The sequence below is a fragment of the Panthera tigris genome, chromosome A2 (assembly GCF_018350195.1).
Source record: "Panthera tigris isolate Pti1 chromosome A2, P.tigris_Pti1_mat1.1, whole genome shotgun sequence".
NCBI lineage: Eukaryota > Metazoa > Chordata > Mammalia > Carnivora > Felidae > Panthera > Panthera tigris.
In genome coordinates, this window is record NC_056661.1 from 7,844,548 (window position 1) to 7,867,806 (window position 23,259).

General features: G+C 56.6%; 1 protein-coding gene across 3 annotated transcripts; it reads right to left on the reverse strand.

The window, feature by feature from the left end:
- TYK2 (tyrosine kinase 2) lies at positions 1–19,797 on the reverse strand. Of its 3 annotated transcripts, none has more exons than XM_042978141.1 (24): positions 19,765–19,797; positions 18,235–18,450; positions 13,242–13,365; positions 12,962–13,109; positions 12,446–12,609; positions 10,489–10,855; positions 9,891–10,088; positions 9,635–9,795; positions 7,677–7,785; positions 7,396–7,585; positions 7,218–7,321; positions 6,951–7,133; positions 6,778–6,865; positions 5,726–5,853; positions 4,705–4,840; positions 4,467–4,621; positions 3,577–3,727; positions 3,053–3,150; positions 2,593–2,785; positions 2,146–2,264; positions 1,640–1,812; positions 1,307–1,424; positions 765–875; positions 1–679 (listed from the first exon to the last, which is right to left on the reverse strand). In XM_042978141.1, the coding sequence occupies exons 2-24, from the start codon at positions 18,428–18,430 to the stop codon at positions 545–547; spliced, it is 3,549 nt and encodes a 1,182-aa protein (XP_042834075.1). In that variant the 5' UTR covers positions 18,431–18,450; positions 19,765–19,797; the 3' UTR covers positions 1–544. The 3 variants fall into 3 exon arrangements, with proteins under 3 accessions (XP_042834075.1, XP_042834074.1, XP_042834073.1); XM_042978140.1 differs by lacking the exon at positions 19,765–19,797 and adding an exon at positions 18,716–19,497; XM_042978139.1 differs by lacking the exon at positions 19,765–19,797 and having other exon boundaries at positions 9,635–9,792; positions 18,235–18,700.
- Positions 19,798–23,259: the final 3,462 nt, after the last annotated feature.

Below are 23,259 nucleotides of genomic sequence, written 5' to 3' on the forward strand. Positions count from 1 at the left end.
TTCACACCCCCGAGATCAAGACCTGAGCTGAGATCAAGACTCGGATACTTAAGCAGCTGAGCCGCCCAAGCGCCCATCAGAATCCTTACATTGAAATCCTAATGCTCAGTGTGATGGTATTAGGAGGTGGGCCTTTGGCAGCTGCTAGATCATGAGGGTGGAACCTTCAGAACCTTTACAAAAGAGACTCCAGAGAGCTCCCTAGCCCTCTCCCACCCTGTGAGGACACAGCCAGCAGGTGTGGGCTACGAACCAAGAGGGCCTTCACCAGAATGTGACCATGCTGGTGTCTTGATCTTGGATGTCTCAGCCTCCAGAGCTGTCAGAAATACATTTGCTGGTGAGCGCCCCCACCAGAGGTGTTGGTAAAGCAACCCGAGTGGACTAAGACATAAGGAAAGTCCGTTCACAGAGGTGGGGTCTCCAGACAGAATAAGGCACAGGGAATGGTGAGGCCGACCTCTCCCCCTTGGGATCCTCTCGGGGCGGGGAGCCCCTCTCCTGGGTGTCTGCTCCAATGCCCTGAGAGCTGGTGGTAGAGGCTTCAGCACACATTGAACACTGAGGCGGCCTGGCCTTGGTATTTCTCCTGGACCGTCTTGAGAATGGGGATGAGGTTCTGGAAAGTGGGGCGGAATGAGGCCTCTGCCTCCCAGCAGTTCTTCATGAGGAGGTAGATCTGGGGAGGAAAGTACTGGAAATGGGGCGGCTGCTCTTTCTGCAGCCGGCTGACGGGGAGGTGAATGGGGGGAGAGAGGGCTCACCTCGCAAGGGCATTTCTCTGGCCGCGGCAGCCTCTCCCCTCGTTCCAGCAGCTCAGTGAGCCTCAGCACCGTCATCTGCCCTTGGGTGAGGCCTATGAGCTCGATGAATTTCTACCCCCAAACAAGACAAGGTCTATTCAGGAGGTGTGTCTGCCTAGACAGAGGCTTCTAGCCCCACCTCTGCTGCTTCTTGGGGCAGAACTTTACACTTATGACTTCATCTCCCTGGGCCTTGGTTTACCCACCTGTAAAAGAGGGCAGTAACATCTACCGCTGGGGTTACTGTAGAAGTTAGGTAACTAACATTCGTAGAGGAAGTCTGAAACAGGTGTTTTCTATTAAGTCTCTCTACAAACTGTTTTTATCTATCCAGAATCTTTTTTTTTTTTTTAAAGACTTTTAAGTAATCTCTAAATGCAACGTGTGGCTTGAACCCCATGGGATTAGGGATTAAACCCTTGCTAAAGTGGAGGGGCTGGGAATCCAATGCATGCTTTTCTAACTCCTCTGGAATGGGGTGGGGCTGAGGGCCTGTCTCTCACCGAAGGGGGGCTCTGGCTGGAGTCACAGTAGGTCAGCAGCTCATACATGGTGACCCCGAAGGACCAGACGTCGGATGCATAGTAGAACTTACACTCCTTCAGGCACTCTGGAGCATACCTGGGGGGATGGGGCACTCAGGCCTTGGGCCAAACCAGGTTAGAGTCTTACCTGGGGCTTGGGAGCTCTCTGGTCCCAGTTAGGGCCCCACCGGGGTGGGGGGGCAATTTCACTGGGATCAGACCCTGTCATCTGAGACCCCAGCATCTATCTCCTTCCCCCTGTCGGCCCCAGGTGACCCTGACACCCCACTTCAGCTGGTCCTGTCTGGTCACCAGAATACGGGGCTGTCCCCATCTTCGCGCACGCGGTAGTACTCATGGCCTTCAGGCACAGCCTTGGCTAGGCCAAAGTCCCCGATTTTGACCAGCCTGTCGTTGTCCAGCAGCACGTTGCGGGCAGCCAGGTCTCGGTGGACGTAGTGCTGTGCATGAAGGTAGGCCATGCCCTGGGGGGAGGGGGGGCCGGGATCAGTGGGGCGGGGTAGAGCCTGAGGAGTCTTGACCAGGATCAGGAGGGGAGGGGGCGATCAGGTCAGGATGGCGGGGAGCAGGTGCAGGAGCAGGCAGGATGGCAAGCGGAGCCCAGCAAAAGGGAGGAGAGGTGATGGCAGGGGTGGGACAATCGGGAGGGACTGGGCTGCCGGGCGTGCCCAAGTGGGCACAGAGATTCCAGGCGAATGGAAACTGGGGACGTGGGGAGCCGGCCCAGGCCTGGGGACTGGTGAGCCGACTGTATGGGACCCTCAGGCCAGGCCAAAGAGGAGGGGCCACTGGCCCACCTCACAGATCTGCTGGGCGAAGAGTAGCAGTTGGGCCAGTCCGACGTTGTGCCGGGGAAGGTAGTCCCGGAGGCTGCCCAGAGGCACGTACTCCATAACGAGCTGCACCGACTTCTCTCCTGATGCAGAAGGCGGGGCGGGGCGGGGATGGAGCCCGGGGCCGGGGGCCGCCCATCCCGAGCCCCGCAGCGCCCCCGCCCCACCCCAGGCGAGGCCCTGACTCGGCCACTCTAGGCCCGGTCCTTAGGTGGGACAACTCAGCCTAAACCTCATCCCCACATCCCCGGGTGACGGAAGCGAAGGTCCCTCCCGTCCGTCCTGGCCGCAGCTGCGGGCCAAGGTGGGAAGCAGGCAGCCCCGGCGCAACCACCCCACCCGAGAGCGTCCTCCAGTCAGAAGCTGTAATTGGCCAGGCCCTGCTGGCCCCGCCCGCCGAGCCCCGCCCACCTTGGTCCTCGCAGCATCCCTTGTATTTGACGATGTGCTTGTGGTAGAGCGTGCGCAGGATGTCGATCTCCCGCCGCCAGCCAGTGCGGAGCTGGGGGCCCCCGCCCGCCTTGAGGGCCTTCACAGCCACCATCTCGCCGGTGCCGTCGTTAGTCGGGTCGTAGCAATACAGACTGACCTTGCCGAAATGACCCTGGCCCCAGAGCACGCAGGAGGGTCGGCCCCGCCCCGGCTTCCCAGGACCCACTCCAGTCGGGTCTGTTTGGAAAATCCTGGGCCCCACCTACTCCGTGTTAGGGGGTCTCCTTGGGGCCTAGGCCTCCTTTTCAAATCCTCAGGGCCTCCTTTGAGGCTGAGGGTCTCCTAGGCCAGGCCCTACCCATATGAACTTCTGACCCAAACCCTTTTTACTCCACCAGGAGGGCTTTTGACAGTCCGGGCCCTGCCCCAGCCCCCTCACCTCGCCCAGATCCCGGATCTTTTTCAAATAGCGCTTGTGGAAAACGGTGGGGTCTGACGCAGGCGAGTCGGGGTTCACAGCCAAGATGTCAGCAAGATCTGGAAGAGTCACAGTGGGTGTCACTGGACCCCTAACTCTTCCAACTACTTGGAGGCACAGAAAGCAGGTGTCTGCTCCCCCAGCATCTGATCTCAAATATAAGGAAACTTTTTTGCAACAGCTGCAAAATTCCACTTCTTGTCCAAAATACAGAACTGACTGCATCAAAACTGACGCCTGGAAGTTCTTAGATTGGGTAAAGGGTATTACATCAAGAGAGAAAGCAAAAGCAAGAGAGTTGCTGCAAGGGCCTAATTTGTCCAAAGAGGTTGTGGCTCTCCCTACATAAGACTTTAAGGGGAGCACAGGCATCCGTACAGCCTTAAGTGCATTCGAAACGGGCACGCATGCTGAGTCCCTGTGCAGAAACCTCAGGTGCACCATGCAGGCATAAGCAGGGGTCCCAGCAAGGGGGTGGGGCTCACTCTGGGGCTGCAGCTGAGTGAGGTCACGCAGGATGGTGCGGAAGGAGGGCCGCTGAGCTGGTTCATAGGTCAGGCACTGGCTGGTGAGTGTGGCCAGCTCCGGGCATGAGGGCTGAGGAAGCTGGTGCTGCTTCTGGTAGAAGCACTCTTTCTGCCAGGAAGGGGACCCACAGGAGTCAGTGCCCACCCCTCACCCCCACTCCTGGTCCCCTTCTCCAAAAGAACAGTCAAGCTCTCAGAGCAAGCTAGGTCCTTGTTCTTGTCACTCCCATTTTACAGATGCGGCAGCTGAGGCTTGGCAAATGGAAGCAGACTTGATCACCACTGCAGGGCCAGGACTTGATCCCGAGTCCAGCTGAGCGTGCTGTGCTCGAACACCTCACACTTGGCCCTTCCTGCCCTGGCTTCCACCCACCTCTGCGCCTAGCCCCTCCTCCGTCTGCCTCCAGGAAGCTCCTGCAGCAATCTGAACGCACCAGACCCTCGGGGCCTTCGTACATGCTGGGACCTCGGCCTAGGCTGCGCTTCCGAGCCTGGTCACTGCAGTATTTCTGCACTTAGATTAAACCTCCTCTGGGAAGCCTTGCCTGACCCCTCAACTGGTTCCGGGGAGTCCGCTGGTACTCCCTCACCCCCACAGCCTGTGCTGCTCTCATCACGGCCCCGGGTGCTCTGCTTAAAACCGAAACACGTCACTTATTTGCTGTATGTCACGACTTTATGACGTAGGGACTGGTTAACCCCAAGTGACGGATAACCTGATGGAGCCCCGGAGATACGAGGCCACACAGCCAGAGGGGAGGCAGCTCTGGACCCCGAACATGCCCTCTGGACATCTTGGAAGTGCCAATCCCCTTTATAGGACGGACCCAGACAAGCCCTGGACATACCTCGGAAGGGCCGCGGCCCTGCAGAGGGGCCTCCCCGTCGAAGCAGATCTCCAGGAGGGTGACACCAAAGCCCCATTTGTCAGCTGCAGTGGTTAGGGTGCTGGCCCCACCTGACAGGCACTCGGGGGCTGTCCAGGGGATCCTCTCTACCCGCTCTGGAGCCAGGGTCAGAAGTCACCAAGGGTGAAAAGAGCGGGGGGAAGCCTGTCCCTGAACCCAGCCCTGCCCGGGTCCTCACCCTCCCTGGAAAGGGCACCCAGGCCCACACCGGGATCGCTCAGCTTGATAAAGGGGCTGGTGCCCTCCGCCAGTCCCAGCCGTGCCAGCAGGATGTTCCGGCCACACACATTACCATGAACCAGGCTCTTGTCTTCCTGTGGTAGGGTGGAAAGGGGGCATGGCCAAGGGGGGGGGGGCGCTGTAGATGCTGCCCCCAGTCCCATCCATGTGGTCTCCACAGGGACGGCCCACGTGAAAGAAATAACCGAGGTCAAATACACCACAAAACCCATAAAACGATCATGGTCATCGTGGGGATCCAAATACGTGGTCATTGGGACCAGGTTGCACTAGGCACCTAGTAGGTCCTTCCAGTTTTCCCAGAGCTGGGGCCAAACTTCCGGTCAGGTCCAACTGCTCTCCTCTAACCAAGCCCGGGGAGCTCTTTCCCCAGGGCCTCTAGGCTGGCTATTCCTTCTTCCCAGAATGCACTTACCCAGATACCCTCGGGACTCCCTTCCTCACCGCCAGGTCACCTTAGTGAGGCCTTCCCCCACCCATCTATTTAAACCTTTGCTTCTTCCCCAGACCCTGCTTTTCCCCCCGTAGTTCTTACGACTTCCTAAAACACTACGCAATGTAGTTAATTATTATTTGTTTGTTCCTCCCAACTAAGTGCCCAGCTCCCTAACGACAGAGACTTTTGTTTTGTTCTCCATTGTGTCCTCAGGGACGAGGACAGAGCCTGGCACACAGAGGTGCTCTGGAAACTGGGGTGACTAGGCCAGGAGGAGCGGGGATGAATGGCAAGAGTGACAGAGGCCACTGAGGCCAAGCCCCACGGGATCTCAGACACTATAGAGAGGTGAGGTGTTCTCTTGGGGGAGATGGGAGCCACAGGGGTGTGTGAGCAGGACACGTTCATGGAAAGATCCCCCAGGGCCAGTGTGTGGATTAAATAACGTGTTGAGGCCTCCACACCCAATGCTGAGGCCACCCTGGCGCTCCCATCGACCCAGGCCCCACCCACGAGCACGCACCAGGTAGCTGAGAGCGCTGGCCAGCTGCTGGGCCACTGCCACCTTCCAGGCCACAGGCACGTGGCCCCTCTCCCGCCGCAGCCACACATCCAGGGGTCCGTGCTCCACGTACTCTGTCACCATGATGTCTGCAAAGGCCCAGCAGGGGCTGCCCACCTGCCTCCACCCTCCAGGGCACAGGTGGTAGGACACGGGGGCTGGGACTGTGGGTGGGGAAGGTGTCGGGACAGAGGCCCGGGGGGCAACTTGGGAGTGACGCTGGGGTGAGGGGAAATGCGGGATGGAGGGTAGGCAATGTGGGTGCAGGGTGAGGCAGAGGTGAACGCTGGCATCTGAGTCCAGGGTGGGGCCGGGGAAAGCTGACACGTAAAGTGACAACGTGAGGATGTCACTGGGGAACTGGGGGTGGGTACAGGCGAGTGGGGTGTGGAGGTTAAGACAGGGGCATCATAAGGGCTGACAGGATCCCACCAGATTGGGGCACTCACGGGGTGCAGACCCGCGTTGGAGGGAAAGCCAGAGAAATGGACAGGTGGGGGTGAGAATGTGGCGACTACTAGCTGGGGTCACCCTGGACGTGGAGTTTTGAGGTACACACAGGGTAGGGGTAGAGGTAGGGGCGGAGGCAAGAGATCTGGGAGGACTGGGGAGCCCAACGGTGCCGGTGTCTGCGTGGGGTCACAATGCCAGTGGGGTCAGAGAGTCGAGAGATGCCGGGGACTAGGGGTGTCAGGTGGTGGGTGGGCTAGGGATCCAGCCAGGAGTCAGGGTGTAGGTCAAGGGTTAGGGTGCAGCCAGGTACTGGAGTAGAGGGAAAAGTCAAGGTATAGTCAGGGATGAGGATGCAAAGTGAGTTGGGATACAGTCAGGGGGTGGGGTACAGGTTGAAGGTCGAGTAGCCACAGTTTGAGGTGTGTAGTTGGAGATCATGGTATAAGTCAAGGTGGAGCGTGGAGTCAGGGGTGAAGACACAGGTCAAGGGTCAGGGTACAACCCAGGGAGTGGGTATAAGTGGGGACTGCAAAGCGGGGGGCGGCGGGGGACCCACTCACTCTCAGAGCCGTGCACGCAGACGCCGTGCACAAAGGCCAGGTGCACGTGGGAGACCTGGCTCATGAGGCTGGCTGTCTCGTAGAAGGCCTATGGACGTGGGGCAGGTCAGGTGGCCACAGACCCTGACCGTCCCCCCCATCCTGCCGCCTGGCCCCTGGCGGTGCTCACTCACCAGGGCGATGTCGTGGTGACTGGGATCCAGCACCTTGAGTACCACTCGTAGCTCCTGGCCACGGTCCCCACTGGGCGTGGGGGGGTCCCCACCATCTGCCGTGCCCTCCTTGGGGCCTCTTTCCCCCACCCGTAAGATGCCCTCATACACATTGGTCCTCGTGCCTTGGCCCAAGTGAGACAGCTGGAGGGACAAAGCACAGAACGTCTCCATGACAACAGCTCGAGGCCGCCCTCCCCAGTGCCCCGGAGCCCCGACTGCACGGACCTGACTAATGTCATCCTGGCAGACGCGGTGGAAGCTGAGCTGGCTGAGGTTGAGTGGCCCAGGGCTGGCCCGAGACCCACGCATGATGATGAGGTTGGAGAGCTCTGGGGGTTGAAGTGACATCACTGTGGGCTGGCACAGGGGGAGACGCCCCCCCCCACGGCTCCCCGTACCATACCTCCGGGCCGTGGCAGGCAGCAGCGGCGCAGGGAGAAACAGTCGTCCCCGACCCGCAGCGAGCAGCCCTGCAGGGCGGTGCGCAGCTCCCGCACGCTCGGGAAGGAGCGGTCCCAGCCCTCCAGCTCGAAGCTCCCGGCCCGCAGCTCAATGGGGAATTTACGGAGGTGCAGCTGCTGTCCGCCAGGTGCCTGGGGTAGGTGGCAGGGGTGGGGGCGGTGAGCAGGGGTCCAGGCAGGGAGCGCGCCCAGCCCCGGCCTGGGACCCCCGCCCCAGGCCCACCTGGTCACGCTGGGCCACCGTGAGGATGAGCCGGTTGAGGTGGCTGGTGCTCCAGTGGATGAGGTAGAGGCCATCTTCGGGCCGCAGCTTGGCCAGCACGAATGGCTCCCTGTAGAAGACAAGGGGGCGTGTCGGGGAACCCCGGGGTACGGCTGGACCCGCGCCTGGCCACAAGGACACACGAAACCTCCCTGGCAAACGAGCCTGACAAATGTCAGACTCGGGCACTTACGTGCAGACGCTGAGTCTGAACACAGACGCGTACCAATTAGACACGGTCTTGCACACGAACACTCCCGGGGCGACAGAGGTACCACAAGAGGCATACGCTCGTGTGTGACAACGGCTGGACAGTGTCACCAACATGGTAACACACACACAGTCAACTGCATTCAGACACTGGATGGGCACACACCCTGCCAGCCACCTTGACACGCAGCACATAGTCTGTCGCACGTTCATAGGACAACAGTCACAGACGCAGCCGCTTACCCGTTATGACGTGGTGGCACGGGGCATCGATATCCCAGACCCAGAGGTGACAACGTCGTGAGCACAGATAGGCAGTACGTGGGCTGCAGCCACAGAGGCCCAGACACCTACGCGTGCGGGGGCTCACGTGCTGCTACAGACTGAATGTCCGTGTGTCCCTGGAATTCCTGTGCTGAAACCTAACCCCCAAGGTGACGCTGTGAGGAAGTGGGGCCTCTGGGAGGTGATCAGGTCACGAGGGTGGCAAGCCCATGAATAAGATCAGTGCCCTTATAGAAGGACCTCAGAGAGCTCGCCTGCCCCTTCCACGTGAGGACCCAGCCAGAGGGCTGTCTATGACCCAGGAGGCGGGGCTCTCAACTGAACACCGGACCTGCCTGCACCTTGAACTTGGACTTCCGGCTTCCGGAACTATGAGAACCAAACATCCGTTGCCTCTACGTCACTCAGCCAATGCTACTGTCCTAGCCGCCCAAACAGACCAGGACACACGCCGATGCGGCCCCCGGACCCCAGGACGGGTGGCCGTGCACATCGGCTGGGACATGGCACAGCCACGGCCCTCAGGAGGTGGGATGGCCGCTTCACCCTCCTCTGGGGTAGAGACCAGGCTCCGAGCCGTCGGACCTCTTAGACACCTCGATGGCCCGTCCCGGGGCCGCAGATGGCGCAGGACCGCCCAGGCACAGGTATGAGGCACAGACGAACCGCGAGTCACAAACCCTGACCCAGGAGCATGCAGGATGGCCACACGCGTGTCTGAGGACCACTTAAGTACTGACACTTGACGTCCTTGGCCCCGTATGTCCGAACAGAATTGCACAGACAGTGACCTACAATTACCAGGACACACACACACACACCTGTGGGGATGTAAACACGCATGTATGTGAAGGGCCACTAGCGTTTGTCCAACCTACAGCTCCACAAAGATCACCCGTCCCGTCACGTAAAAACAGGCAATGACGATTTTATATGCAATCATAAAACACAGCCGCACACCCAAAGAGCCGTTAAACGTGTGGTGACAGTCCCAGACCCAGGTACTGTCATGACACGTGCCCACGCCGCGGCAGGCACCCTCTCTCCCCCTGTAACCCGAGGCGTGCACACGTGCATCCACTCCCACACATGCACCCACACAGGCGAACACGTGTGCACCCACGGGCATGCACACACGTGTACACACATGGACGCCATAGGCACAGATGCATGTGCACGTGTGTGCTTACACACGGCCACACTCACAGCTGCGCTCACACGCGTAGGTATGTACTAAGACAGGAAGGCTTGCTCGCACGTGTATACTCTCACACGGAGGTGAGCACACACACACACACTAATGTGAACGCACGCGAAGACCTCGATACAAACACCTCGTTCAAGCCTCACCGTCCCTGGAGCTTGCGGCCCGGCTGGCAGCCCCACGTCGCCCCATGTCACCCAGCCGCCCTCCCAGCACTCACAGCAAGGGCCCGTGGATGCCATCCCGGATGCTCATCACCAGCCGCGGAGGGGCCACCTCCCGGCACAGGTAGTGGCTCGAGTCGGCCGTCAGGCGGAAATAGCCGTCCACCAGCGACACCAAGGATAGGGCCACAGCCCGGGAAGGCAGGGTGAGCTCCTGCTGGCCGGGGTGGGGGTGGGGGGACGTCAGGCAGCCATCGCAGACCAGACGCGCCCCCCGCGCCCCGCTTCAGGCCCGCAGCCCCAGGGCCCCACCAGGCACTTGTCCTGACAGTGGATGCTGACGTGGCGCTCTTTCAGCACCACGTGGGTGATGTCCTGGAAGTCACAGAAGTAGGCCCACGGCGCTTCCTGAGGCCTGTCCACTGGCTGGTTGCCCACCTCCTGGGCCTTGCTTTTCTTCCCTGATGGGCCAGCACGGGGGTTCCTGCTGCAACCATCGCCACGGGGACCCTGGAAACCCAGCAGGGCCGTGCCAGCTTAGTCCCCCGCACAGTTTTCCCGGGGACAGGCTCCTCAGGCATCCCCCTAAGTCCCCGTGTCACAGATGGGACGGAGACCTTCCCCCAAGAGACACACACGCCAGAAGACAGAACCTCAGGGAGGAAGAGAGGGGGAGCCGAGCCCTCTCGCCCCCAGGTACCAGACGAGGGTCCCTCAGAGATGCAGACCTCAGAAAGTAGGTCCCTAGGGGGGAGACAGAGGCTGCTCCCCAAAAATCCACCCCAGGGGACACACACCCCAGCGCCATGTGGGGAAAGGGCTCACGGCAGCCACCCTTGGAGGCCAAGGCTGAGCAGGAAGCCCAGCCCCAGCCACCTGGGCCCCCGGATGGAAGAGGCACTCTGCTCACCTCTGCCTGGACTGGCCGCCACCGGATGCCACCCGTGCCTGTCACCAGCACCTCATGAGTAGGGGGTCCGGGGGCCAATTCAGGCCCAGGCTCCGGGGGGGACTGGCCCCCGTCCTGGACGTAGCAGGGGTCCCCCACGGCCCGGGCCTGCTCCTCCAGCCGGCACACGAGCACGCGCTCCGTGCCGAAGCGGGGTGCCAGCTGCTCCAGCGTGGCCAGGTACTTGACCATGATGACCGGCTGGGAGACGTGGCCCGGCTGGAAGGCCCGCACAAACCTGCGGAAGAGTCTCCGTAGGCGCAGCCGTGTTAACGCGTTGTGCCGCCGGAGCTGCAGCCGGAAGGAGCGCGGGATGCAGTCCTTGAAGCTGGGGGGGCAACCAGGAAGGGCCGGTCAGGAGCCCGGTTGCAGGCCGAGCCGCGTCACGCTGGGTGAGCGGCCTAACCTCTCCGAACCTCAGCTGCCTCGTCTAGAAAACAGGCCGGCCGTCGTGCAGGGGGAAAGAGAGCAACGCGATAAAGGGCCAGCACAGGGAGGCCAGCCGGTGTCAGAATTCTGGAGCAGACGATGGGGCTAAAATCCCAGCTCTTGGACAACCTCCTAAAGCGCTCGGTCTTCTCATATATAGGGTGGGATCAAACGGGGCCCACTTCCAGGCCTGAGGCCTGAGGGCTGCTGACTGGCACATGGTAAGACCTATGTGAACGTCAGGTGTTACTACTGGAGAAGTCACGATTAGTTTTTATCACCGATATGATGATTATCGACAAAAGGCACAGCTCTGGGAGGCCCCTCTGCTCCTCACAAACCCTTATCCTCTCCCCTCTTCTCCCACCGCCTGTCCGGCATCTGACCTCCAGTACAGCTCACTTAGCTAACAGATTTCTGAGCCTCAGTCTCCATGTCCCAAGCCCTCTCTCCCACCCCTAGATCAGAGCGATCCAAAAGCTTGAGGTTTTAGCTGCCTCTCGCCCCCACTTCCAAGCTTCCCAGGGCTCCTTGGAGCCCTTGGGAGAAAGGTCCCCTGACTACAGCCTGGTGGACTCAGGCCCCCATATTCCAAGTTCAGATCTCCAAGAAGAAGGCTGCTGCCGCCTACTGCCTCTGGGCCTTGGCGTACGCTTTTCCCTCTGCTTAGAATGCTTGGCCAACACAGTCCACATCTGGACAAAGCTGACTCAAACTTCAGGTCTTAGCAGAAATGTCACTTCTCCCAGGGAGCATTCTCTGATGTCGAGGCTAGAGGGGGTACTCCCTCCGGGCTCCCAAGCACCTTGGACTTTGTTGTCCCAGCCTGGGTCTTCCAGAGTGATAACATGACAGAAATGGAAAGGCATGTGCTTTAAGAACTGTTGGTCTTGTGGGATCCATTTAGCTCGCTGCCCCCTCCAGGCAGTGTACCCGGATTACCCAGGCCCTCACAACAATGGAGGTGCGGACAGCTCACTCCCAGCTCCCCATGCTCCTCTGTCCTTCCTCCCCTTGAACTCTAAGGAACTCTCCGAGTTTACTCTGCTCCACCTACACATCCTCCAACATATCTGCCAGGCCTCGGGGTCTCCCCACTGGCTGTTCTCTCTGTTCGGGACGCCCTCCTCCCGGATACGCACCACGCTCCCTCCTTCACTTCCTTCAAACCGTGGAATCTGAATGCTACCTTCTCCTTCTTCCTCCCTTCCTGCTTAATTTTTTCCCCTCTGCGTGTAGCATCACCTGAAACCCTGGACCTTTCGCTTTTGCCGTTGTGTGTGCTGCCTGGCTCCTTGACCAGACGTGAGCTCCGAGAGGACAGTGATGTTTGTCTGACTCGTTCACTGTTGTGGCCTCGGCACTCGGCACCCGGCACCAGCGCCAGCATACGGCAGGCACTGAACAAGCGTTTGCCGAATGAAGACGTTGCAGGCTGCAAGGTCTACCGTGACTCCCAGATACCTGTCCCCGCCCCATTCCCGGACACCTGATCTTCTTGGCCACCTTCTCCAGGGGGATACCATGGCAAAGGGCGAGGTGGCAGAGGTGCAGAAAGGCCATGCCCAGGCTCTCGTTCTTAAAATGGTGGATCTCCTCCTCGCTCGACAGCTCCCACAGTGGTGCCACATCATTCACAAACTCGTGCTTGCCCTGGGTGGGTGGGGGGAGCGGGCAGAAAGGGAGGCATGAAAACCTGTTCCCTCTCTGGCTTCTGTCCACTTTCGGGATGGGAGGGAACCCCCATTTTCTGGAAAGGCCAAATACGCAGCAGACATGCCTCCTCTGCCCCACCCTCGGCCTGTGGCAGACATCACTAATTGATCACAGCACTCTCTCCCACGCAATCCTGTCTCAGAACCCTTTGGTTCAGACAGCCAAAGGATCCCAGACGGCAAGGGCTGAAACCTATTCGCTTTAGTGAACTGGGGAGGGAAGTGGGGCTCCTCAGCTACCCCTGGGTCCCTCACAAACAGCCCCACGTCCCCAGCAGCCCTGCACACACCTGCTCAAAGAGGTACTCAAAGGAGGCTGGGTCCAGGAGTTGCACGCCCTGCTCTGCCTGTTCCGAAGAAGACTTGGCCCTGGTGGGCCCACAGCGGTACACGGCCGGCTCCTGAGGATTCATGCTGTGCCAGTTCCGGAAATAAAACCTGCAAGAGGGGAGGGAGGGGGAACAGCTGGGGCCTTAGCGTGGACTCAGATCAGCTCCAGGAAGGTGGGGAGCGGGGGAACGAGGTGGGCAGAACAAAAGGGGGCGAGACTTCCGAGGGGCCTTCACCCACCTCATGCGGAAGTACAATGTCAGGTTCATGTCTCTGGAGACCTCCAAGATGTGGTTTGGGGGCAGCCACACCTGGGCCTGGGCATCAAAGAGGGCGAAGAGATTGAGGCAGGATGGAGTGATGCCTGGAACAGGGAAGAAACAAGATGAGGAGTCCGCAGCTGCTGCCATCTGCCTTGTGGACCCCCTCATAGGCCCGGCCCTCCCCTCCCCTTCCTCCCCTCCCTCCCCTCTGCTCCTCCTGCACATCGAGCGCAATGCAACATGTTGACCATGCTGCGGCTTCACAGACAAGATTTCCTATCCTGGTTTCTGGACAACGGGATGTTGGCGGAAGGGAGACGCAGATTCCCAGGCCAGGAAATAAACTGTCTCGCATCTTCCCTGTCACAGGGGTGGTGGAGACCCCTTGTGCCGAAGCTACAAGATAGAAGTGAATCATTCAACCTGCATTAGATTTTAGGTAAACCTTTGCTGCCCTTGACCCAGGAAAATTTGGGAGGCTGCCATTCCTAGAGCGAGAACCTATCCTAGACTGACCCACCCAACTCTACAAACTGCTGGCACTCTGCCTGGTCTCGCTCTGAACTCCAGCCCCGGGGGAAGAGCCACCTGCCTCCTGGCTGTCTCCCCCTGGATGCCAGAGCCCTCTTAGATGTGCCTTGTTTCAAAGAGATCTTGTCTCAGGTCCCCAGACCCGCCTCTTGTCTGCCCAGTTCTTTAAACTAGGACTTGGTCCTTGTCCTCAACTCCCCCCCAGCACCCCACATCAGACGGGTCACAAGGCCTGTTCTGTCCGCATCCTCCAATCTCCCCGGGTTCCTTCCGATCCAAAGCCCAGCCCTAGTCCAGCCTCCAGACTTGCTGTTGTTTCCCACACCGGCCACCCAAGGCATCCTTTTACACACGTCACTTAATATTTTCATCTAAGATAGTCCATCCGGAATCATTTATAATCACCAAAGTACAGAGACAAGATAAAGACCTAAAACTTGACTGCTACAATGGAAGCCTCTGCCTACATTCTCTTCCTTTCTCCTCCTGTAAAGAGGTACCCATACTCCTGAAACAGAGTTTATCATTTCCATATCCTCTATGACCTAGTCTCAAGTGTTATAAGCTCTAAATCTAATATTACACTATAGGTGTCCTTCTAGAATTTGTTTTTTTTTCAATTTTTAATGTTTATTTATTTTTTGAGAGAGAGCGAGCGAGCGAGTGAGCAGCCAGGGAAGGGCTGAGAAAGGGAGAGAGAATCCTAAGAAGGCTCCGCGCTGTCAGTGCAGGGCTTGAACCCACAAACTGTGAGATCCTGACCTGAGACGAAACCAAGAGTTGGAGGCTTAACCATCTAAACCAACCAGGCGCCCCTACAATTTTCTTTTCCTTTTTAAAATTTTTATTTATTTAAAAAATTGTTTTAGGGGCGCCTGGGTGGCTCAGTCGGTTAAGCGGCCGACTTCGGCTCAGGTCATGATCTCGCGGTCCGTGAGTTCGAGCCCCGCGTCGGGCTCTGGGCTGATGGCTCAGAGCCTGGAGCCTGTTTCAGATTCTGTGTCTCCCTCTCTCTCTGACCCTCCCCCGTTCATGCTCTGTCTCTCTCTGTCTCAAAAATAAATAAACGTTAAAAAAAGTTTAAAAAAAATTGTTTTAACCTTTATTCATTTTTTGAGAGAGAGAGAGAGAGAGAGAGAGCACGAGCAGAGGATGGGTAGAGAGAGACAGAGACACAGAATCAGAGACACAGAATTCGAAGCAGGCTCTAGGCTCTGAGCTGACAGCTTACGTGGGGGTTAAACCCACAAACCGTGAGATCATGACCTGAGCCAAAGTCGGACGCTTAGCCAACTGAGCTACCCAGGCATCCTGCCCTTTTAACGTTTATTTATTTTTGAAGGAGGGAGAGACAGAGCATGAGCGGGGAGGGGCAGAGAGAGAGGGAGACACAGAATCCGAAGCAGGCTCCAGGCTCTGAGCTGTCAGCCCAGAGCTCGACACGGGGCTCCAACTCACGAACCACGAGATCATGACCTGAGCCAAATTTGGACACGTAACCAACTGAGCCACCCAGGCTCCCCTCTTATTTTTTTGTTTAATGTTTATTTATTTCTGAGAGAGAGGGGAGAGAGAGGATCCAAAGTGGGATCTGCGCTGACAGCCGCAAACCCAATGCGGGGCTTGAACTCAGAAGGGCGAGATCACGACCTGAGCCAAAGTCAGATGCTTAATCGACTAAACCCCCAGGTGCCCCTGCTTTTTCAAGTTACAATAGGTTTTAAAACCTCACACATGAAGGGTGCCTGGCTGGCTCAGTTGGTAGAGCGTGTGACTCTTGATCTCGGGGTCATGAGTTTGTAGCCCGGTGTTAGGTGTAGAGATTAAAAAATAAATAAAAATTAAAATAAAAAATGGGGCATCTGGGTGGCTCAGTCGGTTGAGCATCCGACTTCAGCTCAGGTCATGATCTCGCAGTCCATGAGTTCGAGCCCCGCATCGGGCTCTGGGCCGACCGCTCAGAGCCTAGAGCCTGCTTCAGATTCTGTGTCTCCTTCTCTTTCTGTCCCTCCCCCATTCACATTTTTTCTCCCTCTCCCTCTCTCTCAAACATAAATAAACATCAAAAATCTCTTAAATAAATTTTTAAAAAAACTTCCCACATGACATGTGTAACTTTGGTGAAATTCCTTTTTCCTGACTATAGAACATTTCAGCATTCAACCTGACTGCAATTTATGCATTCTCCTACAGAGGGACTCTGAGACAGCCTCCCATCCTTCACTAAAATAAATGAAGCAGCTCCAAACATTCTGGAACGCGTCTCCTAAAACATATGAGCGGAGCGACCGTAAAGTACCCATCTAGGAGTGGAACTGTGTGGGATGATGCAAATCGCTCTTCAAGGTCGCTGTGTCCAAGTGTACTGCCTCCCGCAGAAGGAGAATGCCTCCCTGAGAGACAGCTTCCTAAAGAACCAATCTGTTTTGCTCTCTGGCTTGAACTTTCCACGGCTCCCCATTGCCCCATGAGAAAGCCCAGCCCCCTCAGCACAGAATAACCATGACCTGGACCCTGACAAATAAGGTTCCGCTTTCAATTCCTACTTCCCTTACCAAATTCTTAGAACTCACAATGTAGTCCCTCTTAAGGTCTTTTGCTTCCTCCAAAGATCAGGCTGTCTGGGCCCTTTACAAATCCTGTTCCTTCTGCCAGGCATGCGTCACATCACCCGGCACTCCTGTCTGAGCTCTTGAAGAATCGGCCACCAATGGGAAAGTGCAACGTGTGATAGATATCCACCATTAGGCCCCCATCAGACTGTGGGTAAGGAGGTTTGAGAGAATTTCCTGGAAGACGGGGCCAATAAGCAAAGTCCCACTGGACAGACCTTCTCCTTCTCTGGAAGAAAAAATTACACTTTTGGGGGCACCTGGGTGACTCAGTTGGTTAAGCGTCTCTCTCTTTTTTTAATTTTTTTAAAAAATGTTTTTATTTTATTTTTGAGGGAGAGACAGAGCGCGAGTGGGGGAGGCGCAGAGAGAGAGAGGGAGACACAGAATCCAAAGCAGGCTTCAGGCTCCAAGCTGTCGGCACAGAGCCTGATGCGGGGCTCGAACCCACGGACTGTGAGATCATGGCCTGAGCTGAGGTGGAACGCTTAACCGACGGAGCCACCCAGGCGCCCTTAAGCGACTGACTCTTGACTAGGTTCAGGTCATGTTCCCAGGGTTGTGGGATCAAGCCCCACATTGGGCTCCATGCTGAGCATGGAGCCTGCTTGGGATTCTCTCTCTTTCTCTCTCTCCCCCTCTGCCCCTCTTCGCTGCTCATGCACGTTCTCTCTCTCTCTCTCTCTCTCAAAATAAATAAATAAATCAAACTTTCCCAAAAAATTACATTTGGTACCTCTACTGTAGGTTCTCGGCCATTCCATAGTTCCTTACGGCTCTCGGGAGAAAAGCGTAAACTACGAACTCCTCCCTCTGGCATTTAAGGCACCGTAAGATCTAGCCCTGGCTGACCTCTCCCCCATATCCCCCAGCTGGAGGTCACCGCCACCCTGGTCTCCCCGCACCCACCCTCCTCCACCAGTCTATTCCCCACAGAGCAGCCAGAGAGCACCTAGGATACCTGAGTCCAGTCACGTCCCTCCTTTGTTCACGGTCCTCCATAGCAACCACCTCACTTGGGGTAAAGTCCCAAGTCCTCCCTGAGGCCCACCAAGCCCTGCCTGACCTGCCCCCATCACCTCCCTGCCCTCGCTTAGTCCTGCCTCCCCTCCACTCACTCTGCTACAGGCATGTCAGCCTCCTTGCTGTCTCTGGCAAATTCCCACCTCAGGGCTTTTGCACATGCGGTTCCCTCTGTCGTGTACCATCTCCCCCTAGACATCCCTGTGGCTCCCTCCCTCTCTCCTGATTTTTTTTTTTAATTTTTTTTAAACGTTTTATTTATTTTTGAGACAGGGAGAGACAGGGCATGAACAGGGGAGGGTCAGAGAGAGGGAGACACAGAATCCGAAACAGGCTCCAGGCTCTGAGCTGTCAGCACAGAGCCCGACGCGGGGCTCGAACTCACGGACCGCGAGATCATGACCTGAGCCGAAGTCGGCCACTTAACCGACTGAGCCACCCAGGCGCCCCTGATTTTTTTTCTTAAGTAATCTCTACACCCAACCTGGGGCTTGAACTCACAACCCTGAGGTCAAGAGTCACATGCTCTACCAACTGAGCCAGCCAAGTGGCCTTTCCTGAATTTTTTATTTTTCTCCATCAGCCATCTCTGCTGTTTCCTATTCATTGTGTTCCTTGCTGGTTTTCCTATTGGAATATCAGCTCTCCAAAGGCGGTGATTTGGGGCTGGCACACTACAGTTCCTCACTCGATGTCTGCTGAATATTCGAATGGGCAGAAGGATGGATGGATGGATGGGCCCAGCTGCTGCTCTCAGCACCCTCACCCCCCACCCCCACCACATGGCCGATGCCCCAGACTCACCGACTTTGTGTGCGATGTGGATGCAGACCTCCTCTGCGGTCAGTGTGGCCTCGCTGAAGGTGACCCAGGGGTCCCCGCCATCAGGGCCAGCCCAGTGCAGAAGGACCTTTAGGCCTCCCCTGGAGACCATGGGCTGAGCCTCATCCCCATCAGGCCTGCTGTCCCTGGTGGTGGCACCCCAACGGCACAGAGGCATGCTCTTGACAGCTGGCTTGGCTGGGAAGAGACAGGCCATCAGCCCCCAGACCTTGACCTGACGTCCCCTCAACCTTCCACTCATCCAGGCTGAGGCCTGAGGGGAAGATTCTGGAACCCCCTCTCTGTATGACCTCAGACACCCAATTCCCCTCCCTGAGCCTGTTTCTACATCTGTTTGATGGAGTTAGAGAACATGCCCGCACCCATTAGATCTGTCATGAACAATAATGAACCCCTTTATTGGACAGGTTTGCACCAATATAAAAACCTGTTTTGAACCCACCTTCCCAAAATCAACAGGCAGGCAGGTGTGGTGAAACAGACCAGGGGGGCAAATCTTGGATCTCTCCGTGTCAAATCAGACAAGGCACTTAGCCACACTGGGCCTCAGTTTCCCCATTGGAAAATGGAGATGTTGGGAGCATTGCCATGAAAAGATGGTTGTAACATCACAGCTCAGCCCTTAATGCAGGCATGAAAAAATAACAAATATGACAAAAACAAGAATAAAACCATTATTATTGCTTCCATCGTCCTTCTCTTACAGGCCAAGATTCCTGCCTCCCACATCTACCCCGGTGAGTAACCCCAGGTACTGCCGACTCCCCTGAGCCTAGGACAGGTTGTGTTTCATTTTCTCCCTTCAGTCCAGCTGTGGGGTTTTTTCTGGAGCCAGGCCCGGGCCTCAGGCCTCCAAGTCCTCCAGTTTTAAGATAAACAGTGATCCGGAGAAGAGAATGTCGTCATAGCACAATGTCAGATTCCTCAGCAATCAGCCCCTCTCTGAGCCTGTTTCCTCATCTGGAAAATGGGCATATAACAGCCTCTCCTCCCTCAAAGCGTTGTTGGGAGGATTCAATGAGATGAGGCAGGGAGGGCGCTCAGCACAGGGCCTGGCAGGCTGTAAGTACTTAATAAATATTCGCTATTATTATGTGTTAACATTTGAGAAAATATGGTGGGGACGTCCATTTCCTCCTTCCTCATTCCCACCGGGTCCAGAGCCAGCTTTGCAAATGGGGTGGGAGGTCTCCACCCAGGAAGTCCGCACCGCCCCCCCCCCACCCCCACCCAAACAAACACCCAAACCTCGAAACTTCGCTGGCAGGGGTAGGAACCACGAGGTGCACCCACCATTGACCAGTCACAAGGCAGCGGGTGTTGCTATCCTCACCGTCCCCCGCCCCGCCCGCCCACCGGCCAAGCGCAGCCACTCCCCCCTCCCCTCCCCTCCCCGCAACCCCCTCTCCCCCTCCGCCCGCTCCCCGCCTCCAGCCGCGCCTCCCGCCGGCCGCTTCCCTCTAGAAGACCTCCCGGCGGCACCTGGCTCACCCTTTCCCGGACTCTGGCTAGGACCCGGGACCCCGCCCCACAGCCAAGGGCAGCCGCCGCCAAATTGCCGCCGAGACACCGCCTCCTATTGGCCACCTGAAATGGGCATAGTCATTGGCCGCCGCTGTGACCCGTCGCAGGTAACCATTGGTCCTTTCGTTGCAATGGTGGAGTTCCTATTGGTCCTCAGCTTCACTTTCCCCCACCCCCAACCGCGATTGGCTGGGGCGGCTCCTGGATGCGCTTCAGCGTCAGCGACTGGCTGTTGGGGAAAGTGGGCGGAGATGCGGAAGGGGTGGCTCGCTGGGGTGGCTGCAGAGTGTGGCCGGCCAGTGACGCCTAAGCAATTGCCCACGCGGACGGTGGGCCAAAGTTAGGCTTTGGGACTTGGTGTAAACCCCATGTCCTTATCTTGGCGATCAAGGCTGCAGCCCAGCCAACCGCCATTCAGTCTTTCTTCGTCCTGTTATGTGACTCCATTCCATTCTGCCTGTCTTCCCTTGTCCCTGCCTGGCCAGCTCCACCTAGCTGGATGAAGACCTCCTCCACCCCACCCCACCCCACCCCCACCGCAAGGAGGCATTTTTGACCTACCTGCTCAAATCCTTTTCCTGATCACCTACACCTCTGAATCTGTCAAAGTAGCAGCTTGGATGTCCCACCAAGTTTTTTGGGTTTTGTTTTTTTGAGTGAGAGAGAGAGGGAGCACGTGCGCGAGAGGGGGAGGGAAAGAGAGAGAGAGAGAATCTTTTTTTTTTTTTTTTTTTTTTAATTTATTTATTTTGAGAGAGAGAGAGAGCAGGGGCGGGGCAGAAGTGGAGGCCGGGAGACAATCCCAAGCAGGCTCTTAACTGCCCGCGTGCGGAGCCGGACTGGGGCTAGAACCTATGATCTGTGAGATCATGACCTGAGCCAAAGTCAAGAGTCCTACGCTTAACCTACTGAGACCCCTGGCACACCAAGGGAGAGAGAGAGACTCTTAAGCAGGCTCCACACTCAGCACGGGGCTCCATCCCACGACCCTGGGATTATGACCTGAGCCAAAAGCAAGAGACAGTGGCTCAACCTACTGAGCCACCCAGGTGCCCCCCCACCTTATCTGAGTTCTAATGGACACACAGCAAGTCGCTGTCCTTTACTCAAAAGGCTGTGCACCAAGTGTTTTCATGCATTATCTCATTTGGTCCTGGCAGCAGTCCACTGGGGGCTCATCCCCATTTCTCAGAGCAAGAAACTGAGGCACAGACAGGTGACAAAGACCCTCTCCTTGACCAAACTAATCAGAGCACTCTTTTCGACTAGTCCTTGACCTTGGCCTGAGCCTATCTTCAGCCTGTTCCGTCCAGTCTGAGCAAAGAATCCTTTAAGTCATCAGCCGCTTTTGATATCTGATCAAGTTCCTCCCAGTTGGTGTCCACAGAAAACTGGAGAATTATTTGGTGTGGAAAACCCACATATTGGGTATCAGAAGTATTGTAAGTAGAGAAAGCTTTCCTTTAGCATGCATTAAAGAAAACTTTCATGGGCTTCGCCTGTGGGTCCAGTTTTAAAGAACAACAGTAATAAGTCAACTACCCAGCCCAAGAAATAAACACTCACTCCTCCCCAGAAGCTCCTTGTTCTAAATCAGCAAACCCATCTTTCTGTCCCTTTGTCTGCTGTACTTTTCTTTGCAGTCTTTTTTTCCCCCAAGTTTTTATTTATTTTTGAGAGAGAGAGAGAGAGAGAGAGAGAGAGAGTGCATGCACGCGCATGTGGAAGCAGGGAGGAGCAGAGAGAGAGGAAGAGAGAAAATCCCAAGCTAGCTCCACACTGTCTGCCCAGAGCCCTACTTGGGGCTTGAACCCATGATCCTTGAGATCCTGGCTTGAGCTGAGATCAAGAGTCTGATTCTTAACCGACTGAGCTACCCGGGCGCCCCTTTTTCCAGTCTTTTTTTTTTTTTTTTTTTTTAATGGGGCACTAATTTATTTTTAAATGTTTATTTATTGATTTTGAGAGAGAGTGTGTGAGAGCTGGGAAGGGACAGAGAGAGAGAGAGAGAAAGAAGATCCCAAGCAGGCTCCACACTGTCAGTGTTCGGAGCCTGATGTGGAGCTTGAACCCGCAAACTGCGAGATCATGACCTGCGCTGGTGATTTGGACGCTTAACTGACTGACTCACCCAGGCACCCCTCTTTGCAATCTTTATGACAATCTGACATTTCACTGGAAGTTTCTTTGAGCACTGATCTTCATGCCTGTCTTCCACTCTAGAAGGTCAGCTCCACAGGGGAGGGGTCCGTGTGGTTCTCCACTGCACCCACAGCACCTGGAATTATGCCTGACACCCGGTAGGTGCCTAAGAAACTGGTGGGGTGAATGGCCTAGGGAGCCATTGGGCCTGACCTGCTGTCCTGCTTGCTGTGGAAGGGCCGACCGTGGCCTTCTGGCCTCAGCTTCCTCTCTGCCACGGGGAGAGCAGCGACAGGAAGCCAAAGGTGCCAAATGCTTTAACAGCCAGCTGAGTGAGGGGGGGACAGCCTCTACTGGGCCCAGAGCTGGCCCACAGAGCACAGAGTGAGCCCGGGACTGGGTGTCCAGCATCCCCGGAGGGATGGGAAATGGCAAGTGACTATTATGACTAATGATCATAATGATGGTAATAACTCCGGTAATAAGAATAAATCATAATAATAGCTCACATTGGCCCAGCCTGGATGCCAGGCCCAGGGCTGAGTGCTTAGAGTTTAGGGAGCCCTCTCAGTTTCTTTTATTTATATTTATTTATTTCTAATGTTTTTAATGTTTATTTATTTTTGAGAGAGAGTGCAAGTGGGGGAGGGACAGAGAAAGAGAGAGACACAATCCGAAGCAGGCTCCAGGCTCTGAGCTGTCAGCCCAGGGCCCGACGTGGGGCTCGAACCCAGGAACCACGAGATCACGACCTGAGCCAAAGTCGGACGCCCAACCCACTGAACCACCCAGGTGCCCCTGTATTTATTTATTTATTTTTAAGATTTTATTTTTAGGGGCGCCTGGGTGGCTCGGTGGGTTAAGTGTCAGACCATTGACTTTGGCTCAGGTCATGATCTCAGGGTTCTTGGGATCAAGCCCCGCATTGGGCTCTGCACTGAGAGCGTGGAGCCTGCTGGAGATTCTCTCTCCCCCACTCTCCCGCAAAATAAACAAATAAACATTAAAAAAAAAAAAAAAGAGGCCACGGAAGCGGCAGGGAAGGCTCAGATACGGCTCCCAGGGCCCAAGGCCTCCTTCTCAAACTCCTCCCTCACAGCATACACCAACCACCGGGGTTTACCCAGGACCAAGGGAGATTCCCAGGCTGGGGACTTCCGCGGTGAAAACTGCGACAGACCTGAACGACCTGAGACAATTGGTCACCGGTGTCCAGCGGATTTTCAGGAGGAAGTTAGCACTGGGGGGATTCCCCTGAGTCTGCAGGGAGGGGCCTCCCGGAGCTCCCAGCAGACCAGGGAAGAGCCAAGAACTGATGAA

Bases quoted from the DNA above. Each gene is read 5' to 3' on its own strand.
- TYK2 (XM_042978139.1), bottom strand. From the start codon at position 18,514: ATGAGTGGAAGGTTGAGGGGACGTCAGGTCAAGGTCTGGGGGCTGATG. The intron at 4,841-5,725 runs GTGCGTGCTCGT...ACCCTACCACAG, and splicing joins CCAGCGCTCTCAGCTACCTG to GAAGACAAGAGCCTGGTTCA. The intron at 3,151-3,576 runs GTGAGCCCCACC...TGACTCTTCCAG, and splicing joins CACTCAGCTGCAGCCCCAGA to ATCTTGCTGACATCTTGGCT.